The sequence below is a fragment of the Pongo abelii genome, chromosome 2 (assembly GCF_028885655.2).
Source record: "Pongo abelii isolate AG06213 chromosome 2, NHGRI_mPonAbe1-v2.0_pri, whole genome shotgun sequence".
NCBI lineage: Eukaryota > Metazoa > Chordata > Mammalia > Primates > Hominidae > Pongo > Pongo abelii.
The window spans coordinates 129492000-129510534 of NC_085928.1; the positions used below are offsets into that span (position 1 = coordinate 129492000).

The 18535-nt window shown below is 37.9% G+C and overlaps 1 protein-coding gene across 5 annotated transcripts in view; it reads right to left on the reverse strand.

Moving 5' to 3' along the window:
* RARB (retinoic acid receptor beta) overlaps nt 1-18535 on the reverse strand; it is a 779733-nt gene that overhangs the window by 414686 nt on the left and 346512 nt on the right. For all 5 annotated transcript variants that reach the window (XM_024244251.3, XM_054552500.2, XM_054552498.2 and 2 more), the window contains one exon: nt 11042-11498. In XM_024244251.3, the coding sequence (XP_024100019.1) occupies nt 11042-11219 (178 nt within the window). In that variant the 5' untranslated portion in view covers nt 11220-11498. The remainder of the gene's footprint in view (nt 1-11041; nt 11499-18535) is intronic.

Genomic DNA, 18535 nt, shown 5'->3' on the forward strand with positions numbered 1-18535 from the left:
TTTATAAAGGACAAAGTGACATGCAGACCCTGCAGGTCCTAAGAGAAAAGGAAGTTCGGTCTTTAACTAAGTTCTCCGACTCTAAAGGACCCTCATCTATGAAAAATAGCCTGAAATGTTGTGTATTTCTTGGATGTGAACTCTTCATGATAAATACAAAATTATTCATCAGGGCAAGCTTACTTATGAAAAAATGTCTTTTCCAATACCCAAACTTAGGATTGTCCCCTCGAGAATTCTGAAATTTAAAAAAAAAAATCTTGGCAGGGTATAAGCTCTATGAAGTGAAAATTTCCATATGCCTAATGTAAACTTTAGAAATATGTGGAAAAGCACATGCACATGTAGAAAGACCTTTGCATTTTGGAAGTTAGAATGCATAATTAATGGCATGATTGTCCTGTGACAAGATTTTTGCTAGTAAGTGGATGAATTGTGGCTGCAAAGCATGGATAATAATAATGAATGCTATTATTTAGTAAGTTTTTACTTTTTTTTTTTTTTTCTTTTTTTGGACACAGCGTTTTGCTTTGCTGCCCAGGCTGGAGTGCAAAGATGTCATCACAGCTCAGCATGGTCTCCAACTCCTGAGCTTAAGTGATCCTCCTGACTCAGTCCCACAAAGCGCTGGGATTATAGGTGTGAGCCACCATACTTAGCCTACTTTTTACTCTTATAACACTGTTATAAGTAGTTTACATGTATCAATTGATGGAAATTGATCATGACCAACATCATAATCTTTCGAAGATAAATTGTCCTTATTTTACAGAGAAAATGGCACACAGAGGTTAAAAATCTGTCCAAGGACACAGACTGGGTCTGGAAGCAGGAACCTCTCTCTCACCCCCATTTTCAACATCCTATCTTTCTGCATCTCCCCCCTCCCCTAGATTTTCAACACTAACATCAATTGTGGTTCAACAAGATGAACCTTTCCTAATTATTAGTTTTGAGTTAACTATAAGCTCCTAGAAGTTAGGGGCAGTCTCCAAGCAGTGCTTCTCATGGGATCACATGTGATTCACCATGAAACAACAGCCAGATAACTCTCTGCTGTCACCAGTGCCCACAAACCCACAGATAAACTCTGGCCTTACTCTCAAAATGCCCTATTTTTTTTTTTTATTTTGTCTAAACATTTGCAAAGCTTATGGGCATTTGGCAAAGGATCTCAGCACTAAATTAACAATGCACATTCTCATTGAAAAGCAGTCATTTCCACCAAAAAGTACAATGGCTTTTTTCAGATTTGGGCACTAACTAGAAAAAAAAACCAAACTCTATATTTGTAGATTTTCATATTATTAAGTTTGATTCATCTGATTAACATAAAAAGACAATGGTAGGGGCCAAGTTAATCAGGGAAGGATTTAGTTAGGGCCGGAATCCTTTAGTAAAGTTTAATGTGGTGAAACACTAGGTTACCTCAAAGAAGCTTACATAGGCTTTTGGCCATAAGAAACTAAAAGAATCCTGGAAGAGGGGAACTAATGGGGACAGATATAAAGACCAGGACACCAACAGTGTGTACAACCAATTACATAACAAAATTAGCTCTAAGTATAACGGAGAAGATAATAAGTGTTATTGCAGGAGAGATGCTAGGGCTGGACAGAGTAGTCGTTAAAATTTGACTGTTGAAAGACTGTCCAAGAATTCTGGACACTAGAAGCTGAGGCAAAGTCAATATGTAAGTTTGTATGATAAATTTATAGTATACAAATCCTAAGGAGAGACTAGAAGATAAGCCAATAAAGCGATGTTCAAGATAATACAGAACTGATAATTATAATAAGATCACTGCCACCAATAATCCCTCAGTGACTGAAACTTGAATATGAACTTGTAATATGAATGGTTTTTCTCAAGAATCTCACAGACTCCAATTTGACAGTGATGAGTAATTCTGCAGGGTTTTGAGGCAAAGTTTTAAGATGAAGAATAAAATGAATATTAAAGAGAACATGTTGAGGTCAAGAAAGGAGATGGGAGTTTGCCATCCAGTAAGACAAAATGCAAACCAAAGGAAGAGAAAGAAATTCATTCTGAAAAATTGTGAATATTGTGAACATTGTGAATTATAATCACGGACTTGTAGCTGCCAGGATCAAGACAGATTGGCTATTTAGTAATAAAAAAAACTTTCTTCAAATATGATTCATTAGTCCAAGCCAAAGAAGCCACATAAAGTAGGAAAAGAAAGTCATTATAAGGATAAAATTATGAGAAAATAAACAAATTAATGGATATTTTTAGAGGGAGAAAGTTTCAAAAACATAGTTTTTTCTTTTTCGGTAGTAAGAAGTTATGGTCCCTGTATCAGTTTTCTAGAGTTGCTGTCACAAAATACCACAAACAATTCTGTAGGCCAGAAGTCCAAAACCAAGGTGCTGGCAGGGTTGGCTCCTTCTAAGAGCTGTGGGGGGAATGTTCTCCACGCCTCTCTCCTAGCTCCTGGTGGCTTTCCAGCAGTCTTTGGCTTTTGGCAGCTAGCTCCAATCTTCACACATGTCTCTGTCTCTGTGTCAAAATTTCCCCTTTTTATAAGGACACAGTCATACTGGATTAGGGCCCATCCTAATGACCTCATCTTAACTTAATCCTATTTCCAAATAAGACTATATTCACAGGTACTGGGGGTTAAGGCTTCAACATCTCTTTGGAGGACACAATTTAACCCATAATAATTTTACAATTTTTCTGGTAAATACTAATATAATGTCTCATTGGAGATAGAACCTGACACCACACACAAGTGAAAACCCATCATTCTCATGGATTTACCCGGAAAATTCTCCCAGAGCTTCTGAGGTGTCTAACACAATACCTAACACAACCCATATGTGTTAAATATATATCAGAAGAGTGAATTCATTGTAACAATACCTTTGAGTCCCTTTTGTACCCCTTGGGGACTTTGGCTACATTGGCTACACATCAAGAAATGAAGGCAAGTGCTAGATGGTTCCTTCCTAACCCCATATGCCTTCCAAGACAGGAAACTTTCCTGCTTTCCCTGGGCCTTCTGCATATCGCTGTTCCCAGCACCATGCCCACTACCCCATGGCTGGCATAATCGCTGGTTCTGGTGTTGCAAGCCCTCCTCTGTCCATCTCACTTATAAACGCCCTTCCTCTACTCTTAACAGGTAGAGCATTTATTTTCTAGTCAGTTTATTTCACACTGTTATTTTTTCACTAATTCATTCACGTATTCATTCATTCACTCATTCATTCCAAAGATTCTCAACCCTTTGGAACCAATGCTTCTTTTAGCAACATATATCACCTGCTGTATGATTCCAAAATGAGAGTCATAGGTAGTATAGGCCACCTACACAGGTAATTCCAAAGAAGTTAATACATTTCTCTGACTGCAATACCAAGGATGAATGGAAAAATGTAATTTGTAATAAAGTAATGGTTATTTCAATGTGTAATTGCTCGGGCATAAAGAAGTGGTAAGATGCTTGCCCCTCTATGCAGAATTACAGTGAATGTTTTAGCTACGAATGCAGATTGACACAAGTTTGTGGTATTGGTGACTTGAATACCGAGAACAGCACTGCCATCAGTGACATGATTTTATAAAATTATGAATGACTCTCAGAAAAGTTCCCAACAGAACAAAGATCAACCTACTACTGACTTGCATGGCAATTAAAGTCCCAAATAACTTAGGGTATAATAAAAGCATACAACAATGTTTTGCATTTATATGTAAAATGAAGTTATGATTTAGGATCAGTTCATCATAATTTATTTGGGGGGGGGGTGGTTCTTAACAGGAATGCCTGGTGGGACATCGGAAAGTCATGAGAATGTGAGGCACTTCTTTATTATTTGCAACTATCGCTTACATTGCAGGACATTAAGCCTCCTAGCTTCTGCCCACTAAATCTCTGCAGTGCTCCCAATGAGCATGGCACCCAAAAGCACATCTACAAATTTCCAAAATTCCCTCACCAGCAAAAACCATTGATTCAATCATTCCGCAAAGATGAAATGGGTTTCTACTATGTCCCATGTGTTAGATCAACAGATAAGCAGAGAAGGAAAAGTTATGAAAACAACTAAAGACAGCAGAATAAGACATGCATAGTAAATCAGAGTACTTACAATGCACAGTGGGTACCTGGGTGGGAAGGAATGTTATAAGCTTTATAAAATCCAGGTCCTGAAGGGCAAAGAGCAATCCGGGTTTTAGATCTAAATGGTTTTCAGTGATTATGACTTCTCAGTAGGAATGCAATATCCTTAAAGACAGACAAAGTGCTTTAAAAATCTGCGTGTCCCCTCAATATCCACAGCAGACATGAGTTATGAAAAGAGGACTGACTTTGGTCATAACAAGAAGAGTTCAAGCCCAGCCCCACCATTGAGCAACCTTAGAAAAGTTGGTTACCTGGATCTTACCTTCTCTATTTCCCTTTTCCAGTTGGCAGACAGAGGTAATATATGTAGCAAAAGAAATGTTATTTTTGATAATTAATTTTCATGGCAAGGTTAAAAAAAAAAGCAAGGGAATTGATGGTATCACCTGCCCATTGGTTGGTCTGGGAGCCCCAAGTTTTTGGAGGTGCTCAAATTACAAGACTAATTAGATTCATTCTTTCTCTCTCTCCCTCTTTTTCTCCCTTCCTCTTTCCTTCTCCCCCACCCTCTCCTTCTACATAAAATTACAAAGATTCATTCAAATGTCAGAGGGAACTAAAGGAGAAAACAGAGAAACAAAGAATAAGGTGCTGCATCATGTCAGTAACAAGGCATAAATCACCAGAGCTTTTGTAGGACTGCCTGGAATACATCCTGAAGATGGCCCAGGCCACTCCACCTGACCTCATGTCCACCTACCTGCATGGAGGCTAATCTCCCATCACTCAAGGCCATCTGAATATACCCTATCTGAAATCTATAGGAGTTGCAGATGGATGAGTTCATTGAAGCAGAACTTTAGAATATGAGATATGGAAAGTCTCATTTTCTATAATGAACTCAGCCAACTCAAAGCCATTGTCATGATTCTAACTTTTCCAAAGTTCAATTTTTATAAGGTCAAAATGCTCTTTTTGAATATCTACATTTTATCTAATAAATACAACCGGAATGTCTTTATCCAAAGGAATTCTAACACAAATTCTTAAACCACTACTCCATCTTTTCTCCATTCTTGGACCTTGTTTGTATATATTCTTTCAGTCATGTCCTTCCTAGGAAAAAAGTGATTGGCAGGAGTAACTTGAAGGTAAATTCATTCCCGTCTTTACGATGGCCTCTACGGACTGAAAGCCTACCTCTACTTAGGGACATACTTCCACAATTGAGACACTCCTTTGGGCATTGTAGTTAATTTGATGAAAGTGAATGATACTCTTTTTGTTTTTAATTCATATTCATATATTCTTGATCCCTTTGGGGGTAAAGATCAAAAAACAGAATGAGCTCAGCCCCTCATTAGAACTCTTCTAAGGATTATTAGGTTGCTGCAAAAGTAATCGTGGTTCTTGCCATTACTTTTAATGGCAACGTGATTACTTAATACATGTAATACTCAACCAGAGTCTGGAGAAGTTGTAGAAACATCAAGAAGACACAAAGATTCTTGTTTTTTAGGGGAAAAGAGGCACTGAAGTAATCAATACCTGTTCACCTTTAAGGAATGGCCTCTTAAAGAATACACATATGACTCTGGGCCTAAGAAAGTCCACTAAAATAGTTCCATCATGTCAACAGTATAAACTCTATTTCTCAAACATTCAAAGCCTTTGACCTCCCTAAGCCAATGAGGGAGGTGAAATGGACAAAACTGTTATAACTGAATTTACTCAAATTCCCAAGAAGTGTCTCACTTTCATTTATTTTTATTTGGTTTAACAATGTAAGGATACATAGATATAAATAATACTATTATGTTTGACTTTCACAAAATACCAGCAATATATTAAGTCCCTGACATCTTAAAATCAAATGTGATTCCTATCCAGTAGAGTCATTGCGTAAGTTTAAGGACAAATATATCTCAATAGAAAGAAGACAAGACTACGGAGTAAAAGGTGATGGTAGAAATTAATGAGTTGGATTTACTTGCCATCAATCTGCATATACTTAAAACAGGATCCACACCTCTGAGTCAATTGTCCCTAACATGTAATAAGGAAATTCAATCTGTCAGCACACCCTGCTTTAGACAAGCTAGGTAACAAAACTCTTCTTAGTTTAAGACAAAAAATAGAAATAAGACTCATTTTATGTTCCATCATTGGTAATTCTGAGATTGCACAGCCTGTCTCTCCAGAAGGTTGGGATTTTTTAAGCAAATACCCTATTTTGTGATTTTGACAGGAGAGCACTTTCTGATCATTAAAAAAGAAGGGGAAAAGAATTCGCATTTTAAGATGCTGGAGTTAAACTGAGATCATTTTGAGAGAGGTTCTGAAGCCAAAACACTTAACAATATTTTCCAGCTTGCAACAACCTATAAAAAGCAATGTGCAGCAATAAAACAGAACAAGCAGCCATGAAAGGAACATAAAGAGAGATAGACAGACAGTTGTCCAACTCTCACAGAGAGCCCTACCACATAATATTTTGAGTGTTCCCTGGCATAGCATATCAGGCTCTTCTCCTGTTGTAAGTCATGCTTATCAAAGGCACTACAGCGGCACCCTCTCAAGTCTCCATTGTGATGAAAACTGATAGTGGCTTCCACAGTAGTTGATTAAATTAAAGAGGTTGCAAGGTCCTTTATATATCCATCATCTCCAAGGACTCCCTGGAACATCGTGTAAAAAAGATGTCTATGGTGGAGCTGTGAATTTTCCAAGGGATTATGCTGGCCTCATTGCCCAAAACACTGGGAAAGGCATGCACTCTGGGGTCTCAAGGTCTGGATTTGGAATTTGACTCCAACATTAACTGGTTATGTAAGCTCTTTACTCTCTGTAAGCCTCCTGGTCTTTATCTATAAAATGGAACTTCTGTAACGGAATGGCAGTGACATCGAGGCTATTAAAAAGACTAAGAATGGCATACACTAAATGCTCTGTGAGTAATCCAAGATGTGCTCAATGCATGGTAGTTTTTCTTATTACATATTTTAACTCCTCCTTTTTTCATATGTTCCCTGTGTTCTAAGCTTATAGAGACTCTGTGTTGTAAAAATTAAGTCAGAATGCAAAGACAAGGGCATGTACACACAGAAGATGCTTTCAAGTTCTCTTCTGCAAATATCTTTTTTTCTTTAAGGTAGAATGCTCTTGAGAACAGACCTTCTGAAAAGTGGCCACATCTTCCCCTATGAATCATGAGTGGTCACAAATGATCATACCAATAGCCAAGTATTCCACACCGCAAAAGAACAGGGCCCACCCCTGTAAATGGCATGTGGACCGGGAGAAACCTGAATTAAGTGAAATCATTGCCTATTAGAGCTGAAAAGATCTTGGGGATGATCCGATTTCACCCCTTTATAGTACAAGTTTCCTTTCTAATTTAGACTTCACGTTCATTCTTAAAATATTTAGATATATAATAAACGTCTGTCCTGTAAGTAAAAATATTTTATAGTTGATAGAATAGAAATTCAGAGAGGTTAAATGACTGCAAAGTAGATATTGCATTAAGGACATCTTTACGTGTGGGAATGGAGCCATTGCGCTGTAGGCTTAGAGAAGTTCAATACGCAGAGCTCAGGTTCAGGTCTAGGAGATAAAGCTGACCAGAGTCAGAAGGGAATGAGAGAAGAGTGAGGAGCAGGTATTACCTCAGTAGCTGCTATAGAAATTGTTCTTACTTGCTTTTGAGGTAGAGAATTATTGAGCCTTTACAATTACTTGGTGCTGACAGACCCTCACTACAGGGGCAGGAGAATTTATTCTTTCTAGTGAGCTGCAGAATCAAGACATGTACAGATTACAAAAGAGATATCAGTAAGTCCTACAGTTCAATGACATGAATCTCTTTACAGAGTCATTCTCCAATGTTCCATTGCTCCATTTGTTCCCTTTTTATTCCACATGGGTCAGCTTTTCCACCCAAGTATGTGTGTTGCTACTTATTGAGTCTTTACAGAATTTGGCTACCTTCCTACTAATCTCAGTACATGGATAAAACCTTAAATTTATTTTTAGCCAAGTCTGTGGTTAATTTTTAAGACTTTATCCTTTTCTAGGAACTTTTGAAAACACGGGCTTTAACAAGGACAATTCCTTCTTTGAGGGCCAACTAACAGAGTCATATTCATTGTGGCTTCTTTTAATCATTTCCATCTGAGCAGCTTTCATGTGCTTCGACTGTAGCAAGAAATAATAACACAAGGTATTAGGGTATGAAGTAAGTCATCTTTGATGTTTCCAGCCTGAACTTTCTGTACCTAGTCCTTTTTCTGCCCCTTCTCCAAACACCTTTCAAGGTGCAGTTACTCAGCACTCTCCTTACAAGGCCCTCAAGAAAAAAGTCAGCCACTATTTATCTTTTTTTGAACTTCAAACCCTCTCTTTCCAAAGGTTGAATCTATTCGATGCCAGTATATAACCAGTTTTGATCTAGAAAATGACAACTGCTTTATAGTTCAATCTAATAGTAATGGTATCTTGTACTTTATTAGTAACTGTGAAATAAAAATAATTACCTAGTATTTTGAGTGGAAAAGAGGCTTAGATATGATATATCTCAACCACTCTTCCATTTAATATGCTCTGCACTTTCCTTAAAATCAGTAGTAGCCAAGACCGGGCACGGTGGCTCACGCCTATAATCCTAGCACTTTGGGAGGCTGAGGTGGGCTGATCATGAGGTCAAGAGATCGAGACTATTCTGGCCAACATGGTGAATCCACGTCTCTACTAAAAATACAAAAATTAGCTGGGTGTGGTGGTGTGTGCCTGTAGTCCCAGTCACTCAGAGGGCTGAGGCAGGAGAAACACTTGAAACCGGGAGGTGGAGGTTGCAGTGAGCCGAGATCATACCACTGCACTGTGGCCCAGTGACAGAGCGAGATGGAAGGAAGGAAGGAAGGAAGGAAGGAAGGAAGGAAGGAAGGAAGGAAGGAAGGAAGGAAGGAGAGAGAGAGAGAAAAAGAAAGAAAGAAAGAAAGAAAGAAAGAAAGAAAGAAAGAAAGAAAGGAGGAAGGGAGGAGGGAGGGAGGGAGGAAAGAAAGAAAGAAAGAAGAAAAAAAAGAGAGAAAAAAAGAAAGAAAGAGAGAGAGAGAAAGAAAGAAGGAAAAGAAGGAAAGAAGGAAAGAAAGGAAAGAAAGGAAAGAAAGAAAAGAAAGAAAGGAAAGAAAGGAAAGAAAGGAAAGAAAGAAAGGAAGGAAGGAAGAAAAGATAAATAAAAATAAAAATAAATCAGTAGCCAAAGAAGCCCAAAGCCCAAGGTTGCTGTTGGGAACCTAGAGGTTTCAGGCTGCCTTAGAGTTTCAATCTGCCAAATTTGATCATTCAGCATGGGAATCCTACTCATATCTCAACTTCTTGGCTACATCTACAAAATATGCTTCTGATCTCAGGAAAGAAACCTGTTAAAATGTGCTATCAGGCCAGTTGAGCAATGGAATTAGATACAGAGGCTCATAGGTGAAATTTTCACGGCTTTATCAATCATTTAGACCTCCTCATTTGTTAGCTAAAAGTAACTTCATTATATCATTTGCATATTGAGTGAACATGATTTGAAACAGCACTTGGGTCAGCAAGATATTTTGAGTACTGGTACTATGTCCATTTCTCTGGATAGTCAATGCGCTGCTTTGGCTGCTTCAACTTTCAGTTTGAACTTCAGAAGCATGGGAGAAGGTTTTTAGGCAATTCCAGAGACATGAGGGTCATATGCTCAAGCCAGAAATTCGAAACACAGAAGGAAAGAATCATCAGCAAATCGGGTCACTGTTTATCAGGAATGATATAGTACTATGATTGCAATCAACATCCCAAAAGTGAAAGTCTGTCATCTGTTTGCCTATCTGTCAGTCTGTTCGTCCGTCCAAACATCCATCCCCTACTATTTTTGAAGGCAATGTACCAGGGATTCTACTTAGGTAGAACAAGCTCCCTGCTTTTGGTGAGCTAAGGATGTAGTAGAAGGAATGAGTGAAGGCACGAAGAGCACAATATAGAAAGATTAAGGTGGTATTCCAATGATACCACGCTAATATTTGGGGGAAGTCCTTGAAGAGAAGCAAAATGCAAAACAATCACCAGGAAGAGTTACAAAGAACTCCTGTTGCTCTATGAGCCAGAAAGGACTTGGAGAACATGCTGTGGATGCCTGTTGTTAAGTCAACATGACTTTTCACCTCCAGATGCTAAACCAAGTAAGTTATTAACAGGTGGAAAAGCTCGCTGGCTACCACAGTTTGTCTTTAAACAGGCAGAACTTTCTAAAAATTGCACAATATAGATGTTTCAATGTGGAAGTCATATCAGTCTTGGAGAATTCTAACTTTGACTATTTTTATTTTATAGTACCTTATACAGAAAATTTAAGGGAAGATCTGGGATAAGAAATAGCTACTACAGAAACAAAAGGTGCCAAGGACACTAAAAAAGCTTAATGTGATATGAATTGGTAGCAAAGGTCTATGGGAAGTTGAGAACAATTACAGATATCATCTGTACACATGAAACAAGTACAAGATTCAAAGAAGATCTCACAACCAAAATAGATTTTAACTCTAGTATTATCATTAGTGATTTTTATGGTATTATCTCCTAATTCACTGCTTCCATTATTTATCATATGGCCAATTTCTTTAGATATTGATCACAGATATTAACCCCATATGCTCATCACTTTTTGTGTTTGCATTTTATGAAATAGAGCAAAATACCAATGTAGCTTTGAACGGGTTGAATTCTAAAATTTGCCACTTGTCTAGTTTCAAATCATATCTCTTTCCACAGAACTAAAAGTAGAATTCAAGACCAAAAGAAACCACCACCCAATGAAATAAGAAATTGCCCTGGATACCAACCATTCTGTTTTCTCAGGTCCCTTCATCCAATCAACCCAGAGAAAAGAGAGCAAATTCCAGCAGGACTTACTTGCCGGCGACGGGGTGCTGCATCCACTCGGAGGTGGATGTCCATGAAGGCCATGGAGGGGAGGCAGGGAAAGTCCTCCGATGACAGGTGGAAAGAGTAACGGGTAGGGTGTGGCTGGATAGTGAGTCATGTGTCCATTCACTGCTGGGACCGGACATGCGTGGCTGCTGGTGGTCATGTTTCGGGCCTCATAGAAAGAAAGGTGCTCTGGAGCAGGAACACATCACTCCAGGTCTTAAACCAAAGTGAGGGAGGTAAATGCACTGCAGGAGTTGAGGCTGAGCTGTGTTCTGGGCCAAAGTCAAGATGGTTCAACTGATGACCTTGCTTCTTCCCAGCATGGTTTCTCTGCCTCTCATTTTGCTACACTGATTACAGGAAGGATGCTTTCATCGTTCAGCTTCTCAGTTTAAGACTGGGGAGACACTAGCACCTTCAAATTTCAGAGCTGTTAATTCTGTAAGAAAAAATGAAAAAAATATATATATCACAAATAAAAAATCTCTCCCTCTTTATCAAGTTACTATACAAAACGTCTCTAATACTAATCCAGGTCTCCTAATTCCTTGTCTTTCTACAGTCACTACTTCCCAAAGAGTGTTAATTTTCTTTTCTCACATTCTAACATAGACTACAACTTTTACTCAGTTTAAAAATAACTGACCATCTGATATTAAACAGCAAAACCCTCCACTCCTATGTTATTTGACTATATCACTCTGCTAAATTTTTCTTCATGGCAGTTAAACGACTTGATACATTACATGTGGGAGTGTTTGTTTTTGTCTGTCTCCCCCATTAGCATGCACTCACCAGGAGGGCAGTGTGTTTTTGTTAACAGTTATGCTTTAAGCTCCTAGAAGAGTACCTGACAAAGGATAGACCCTGAGTATGTATTAGTTGAATGAATGAAATTTTTTTTCTTGCTTTTTTAGGGAAACTATTTAATGCTATTCTAACTGATATGCTTCCAAATTTTACCTCTTTTATATGAATAACTTTGGATTTTACTGTGGCTATTTGGAGTGACATAGCCAAGATAATAAAATTATGGGAGAAACTATAACCTAATGAGAGACAGAGTAAAATATTATGTATCACTTCTTTATTATCAACATCTTTCACAACTGTGCATCCATCCATCCATTTGATGACCCATTTGTCTGTCTGTCTATCCAATCACCTATTCACCAACCAAATCTCACTATTGTGTGCCAGGCGCTAATGTAGGAACTAGAGATATATACAGTGCCAAAGAATACTAATGTGATTTCTGCCCTGAGCTGCTAGTTTTAACAACTATTGATTGAGGTCATATTGTTAAAGAAGTCTAAACTGCCCCATGCTTCATGAAGGACAATCCAGAGATGCTCAACACCTAGGATTCCTTGAGACTGGGAATAGAAGAAGCTTAAATTCTAGAGTGGGCTGGCTGTAAACTTTATAGCCTCACCTTGGCCCTGATAACCAATATTAAGTAGAAGCTCCCCAACTCTGCCCACTGAATGGCAGCCTCTGAATGTATTCATGTGGCACAAAAAAAGATTCATGTGGCACAGAACAAGAGTACTTCAAGGCCAGAATAGAGTAGTTGTTAAGAGCGTGATTCTAGAGCCAGTGTGTCCAGCTCAAATAATTCTGCCCCTGGGGCAATTATTTGTCCTTTCAATGTTATTTTTTTCCTATAAAATAAGAATAATAGAATTTACTTCAGAATGGTATTGTGAGGATTAAAAGAGGTAACACAACAGAGAAACAGTGCCTGGTATATAGTAAACACTAGGTAAATAGTAAACACTTGGTAAAAGTTTCTATTAACATTAACATATTTGTTATCACGTCAAAATAATATACTTCTCACAACAAGCTTGCTGGGCTGGAATAGACAAGAGGTTTTGGGGTTAGGGTAGGGAGCCTATATTATAGTAATCCCAGGAAAAGAATGTTAGGACTAAAGCTTACATCCTTGAAGTAAGGAAGAAAATGAGGGATCTGGGTAAGGTTGAGAACAATCACTCATTAAGCCTTCTTGACTTCAGTTTTTGAAGTGAGTCAGTTTGATTCTTATAAACCCTACAATGTTCTAATAAAATATAATTTTCATTGACTATTTACCACATGTGAGGCACCTCACTATAAGCTCTAACCCTTTAAAGGCAGTTATTTTTTATTTTCCAGATGAGAAGAGTAAGTCTCAGTGAGTTTCAATGAATTCCCCTCAATGTCACAGAGTAAGCCCTCGCTAAGCCAGAATTTGAATCACCTTCTCTGCTCTTGCCCCTCTGCCAAGCTAAGCTTATATATTTTGAACGCCTATGTTATGCTGGTTGTACTCTACAGAGGAAAAACTCAGTGAGCAGTTGTGATGTTTGCTTCTGTCCTCACTTAGATGACATCTGCCCCAGGGCCTTGAATCCCTGGCCTATTAATATTAAAAACGAACAGTGTCAACAGTGAGACCATATGGTCCCAGGCCCCCTAGTACTCCGCTGAACTTACAAAGGAGATGACATTGCCTGTTGGCTTATACAACACGCTAATTCTAAAAATCCCACCCAAAATTTCAATGCCTTTTTCAAACTTTCAAACTACAACTTGTTTCTCTGATGAAAAGAAAGTAAACAGCCTCTGAATACGTTTTATCTCAGAGGTGCTTTTGGTGCTTTTTCTTCAAAAAAGCATACATTATCCAATATATTCAATAGTTTTATTTTGTAGTTTGTAGCAAATTAATTAGAAAATAAACAATACCATTTAGTATTTGCTGAGTTTCCACTCAATTTGATTTTTAAATCACACACAAAGCATAGCATTGTTATAAATGGTCTTTCTATCTCCATTTGACAAACTACCTCATTAACTGGTGGAGCTGACAGTTCAGCAAATCCACCCCCGCAGGGCACAATTCTGATTTTTAAAGCTGTTTTTTTTTTTTTTTTTTTTTACCAACCAGGGACTGGTTGGGAAAAAACCATTATTCCACCCTCAATAATCCTTCATTTCTCTTTGCTTTCAAACGCTGCAGAATGTCAGCATCTTGCCTGTCTGGTTGAGAGGTCTGGTATCATGTCTGGGCTTTTTTTTTTTTTTTTTTTAAACTACTTATACTGATAATAGGCAAAAAAAAAAAAAAAAAAATTCAATGTGTCAAGAAAATCCCGACATTAGGTTTGTGGAAAATTGTCTGAGCAGTCACTGGGTCTATGTTCACATATGTGACTGATTAAGGCTATTCCTGGAAGCAGAGAATTTCCTTTGTTTCAGGCTTTTAGAAAAAAAGATTAGCAGTGCTCTTTTTTCTTTAAGTCTGATTTGAGTTTGGGCTCATCTGGGGTTCTTTCCTTCACCACCTCAGGCAAAGCAAACAGGAGCTGAGTGGAAGAGAGGAAGGAAGTAGGGACTGGGTTAGAAGGTCTTGGATCTACCAGCCAAGAGATTCTCTGGGTATCAGTTTCAGAATCTGTAAAAGGGGTCAAGTGAAGAGAAGTAGGCTTTATGTCAAGTTTCTCAAACTGCATTTTCCAGAAAATAAGTGTTTTACAAGAACATACTAAATGAAAAAAAAAAGATTAAAATAATAATTGTCGGTATAGTTGATATTGTTAGGCAATAATCTGCCTTTGATAAACAAAACGCCAGACAGGAGGTAGCATGATTGGTCAACCGCTTGAATCACACATGCACATTCAGTGGTAGGGTCTTGGTAATCTTTACAAATCTTAATATTTATGCCTGTATCTATGATATCTTATTAACAAAATAATTTATTTTTCTATTTTTCTCCACACATATGTATATAATTTTTCTCTAGTGTATTATTTTTGTTCCATGAAAATATTTTTTAAATAACATTTGAATGATTTTCTGTTACATTTCATTCACCAGACGTCATTTTTGTATTGTTTAGCTCAAATTTGCATGTAAGCTTCCAACTTTATACTTCTCGACAATTCAAATTTATTTTATAAACATAATACTTACAACACGATTTTTAAAAGTCAAATAGCTTCTTTAGATCAGTGATTCTCAAAGTGGGTCCCTCAGCTGGCAACATCAGCATCACCAGCAAACTGGTTAAAAATGCAAATTCTCCAGGCCCCACCTGAGGGACCTACTGAATCAGAAACTCTGGAAAGAGCCTCCCCTCACATGCGTTCTAACAAGCCCTCCAGAGGACTCCGATGCAGCTAACATTTGAGAGCCACAGCTCTAGACATGAGGTTGGCAAATTTCTTCTGTAAAGAGCCAGAAAGTGAATATTTGAGACTGTGGTTCATACAGTCTCTGTCACTACTGCTAAACTCTCCTGTTGTAGCAACTAATTTGGCACAAAAGCAGCCACAGAGAATCCACAAATGATTTGGTGTGGCTGTATTCCAATAAAGCATTATTTATAAAAACAGGCAGCCTGATGAATTTGACCCATGGGCCATGGTTTCCTGACCCCTGCTTGAGACTGATAAAGAATAACAGCTCTCTATCCTTCTCATTCTTGAGTTCCCCTCAGAAGCAAGTACTTCAATTTCTTTCTTTTTTTTTTTTTTTTTTTTTTAAGAAATAAGGTGTCGCTCTGTCACCCAGGCTGGCGTGCAGCAGCACAATCACAGTTCCCTGCAGCCTCAAACACCTGAGCACAAGCAATCTTTCCACCTCAGTCTCCAGAGTAGATGAAACTATAGGTGTGTGTCACCAGGCCCAGCTAATTTTTGTATTTTTTGTAGAGACGTGGTTTTGTTATGTTGCCCGGGCTGGTCTCGAACTCCTGGACTCAAGTGATCCTTCTGCCTCAGCATCCCAAAGTGCTGGGATTACAGGAATGAGTCACTGTGCCCAGCCAAAATTTTTTTTTATCTATTGGTTCCTACTATAAATATGATATAACTCTCTTAAACTATTGGCCACACATAGAAACCTCTTTCTCCTTACTCCCAACATAATTTTATCACAATTTTAAAAATAAAAATCATTTACATTATGTTTATATTATGACCAGATAAATATTGTTACAGTTGAGTTATGTGATATAGTGCATTTATAGTTTTCTTATAAAATTGTTTTTTTCCTGGAGTTAACAGCTTTATTTACATAATTTGATTAGTCTTCTTTATATCCGTGAATAATTCTTTTCTAAGTCTCCAACAATTTTGTCTGACACGTCATGTGATAAATGAATTCCACAATTGGAGACATTCCTCCTGCTCCAGGGCTGATTGGCTTCTTTCCTAGGCACATGCACTGATGTCAGACTAGGACTTTCTATTATTGCTTTTCTCTTTTTTCGGAATCCCCATTTCCTGAAACTCATGTCTTTCTTTTCTGGCTTTTTTCAGTTGGGTAGCTTTTTTCCTAAGAGTTTTCTGAAGGATGTTTTATGTGGGAGGTAAATTTTTTGAGACTCTGCATGAATTACAATATTTTTATGTTGCACTTCACATATGTTTAACAGTTTGGCTAGGTATAAAATTGTGGATTAGAAGTCATTTTTTTAAACAGAGTTTTAAGTATGTTGTGCCATTTCCCCAAGCTTTTTACATTGCTTTAGAAAAGTCCAATATTATTCAGATTTCTGATACTGTGTGTGTGAAATTCTTCCATTTCTTGTACTCTTCTCTTTAATCTCAAGGATCCCTTTCCCTGCTTCACTGTGCTATGCACTTGGTAAATGTATTCAATCTGCTGACTCAAGTACTGTTAGGAAAAATTTTATTTTACACTTCCTTTGATAATATCTTCCTTAACTTCTGTTTTGTTGTCTCCATTTGGAAATCTTATTTAGATGGTAGACCTTCAGAATTGATTGTCTCTATTTTCTCTCCATTTCCACTTCTTCATCCATTTGTTCTCTTTTCTGGAAGATATCCTCACCATTAACTTCCAATTATTCTATTGATTTTTACATTTATGGTAACATATTTTTAACATCTAAAAGTTTTTCTTGTCTTTTCTTATTTATACATTGTTCTTTGTCATGACTGCCACGTATTTTCTGATATTTTTTAGGATATTAAGAATAGTTCTAGGTGGGGCATGGTTTCTCACGCCTGTAAACCCAGCACTTTGGGAGGCTGAGGTAGGTGCATTACTTGAGATCAGGAGTTTGAGACTAGCCTGGCCAATATGGTGAAACCCTGTCTCTACTGAAAATGCAAAAAATTAGCCGGACATGGTGGCACCTGCCTGTAATCCCAGCTACTTGGGAGGCTGAGGCAGGAGAATCAATTGCTTGAACCTGGGGGGCGGGGGTTGCAGTGAGCCAAAATTGTGCCACTGCATTCCAGCCTGGGCAACAGAGCAACACTCCATCTCAAAAAAGAAAAAGAAAAAAAAAGACAGATGTTCTTTTCAGTGTTTTATTCTGCTTATTATATTATCGACTCTTTCTCCTCACTTTTTTTCTGTTTTATTTCCATTAACATTAGATGTATTTCTCATTTGTATTGTCTGCCAAATTCTCTAGTCTGTCCATTCATATTAAAAAGAGGAAGTTTATTGCAAATTGTTTTCATGGCTGAACCTTGTCAAATGAGTGAATTTCATAAAAAGTTATATAACTGTTACATTTATTTCATTGTGGGACTCCCGAATGTCAGATTAATGGGCTTTTTATTTGGGACTCTTGGATAACTCCACGGAGCAATCCTGTAAGTATCTGTCCAGGGTGGGGTGGAAAGAAAAAAACCCTATGAAAGACTCTAGTATTCGAATGGAGGAATGAGGCTGGGGCGGCTGGTGGACTTACTATGAAATATGTGGCCTTTCACATCTTCCTCCAGTTTTCAGTCCGCCACTACCACCCTATGGTATATTCATGCTTGGTGTCTAGAACTCAGTAACCCCTCTGATTTAGTTTCTTCAAAGAGTAGATTTACCTTTCTTACCAGGGATGGGTTACAATAATCAAGATAAAATTGGTAGAGGAGTGAATTTATCTTCTGCTTACTTAGAACAACAACCAATTTTCCTTTCAATCATCACTTCCTTGTTTCAGGATAGCTGGTGCCTCTGCTCTCTGGGACTGGCCAAGATTCCACTGCTAGTATCTCCTTGCATCCCCTTTTCATCTTCTTATTTAGACACTTAGCAATCTGCTTTCAGTACTTTGTTCATTTATTTGACACTGCACATTTGCTCTCCATCTTCCAAAAAAGTTGGTGCCATTTCTTGTCAGTGATTAGCATCACTCATGTTCTTGTTATCTTTGATGATTTATATTTTTTACATCTCCTGTCATTTTAGTGAAGATTTGAGAACAGGAAAAAGTGCACGTCTTTTAATCCATTATATTTCACTGGATGTTCATTAAGTTTAAAAACAAGAGCTCTGTGGTCAAATAAGTTTGGGAAACCTACACTGGATGATTCCTTAACCTTTTCAGCTCTACATGTCTTCTCTGAAGAGGGAGTTAAACAATAATTTAACTATGAGGAAACGGTTCACTCAAGACCACAGCTGAGACAAGATTAAATCAATATCTAAATTGGTATTCCCTTGTGG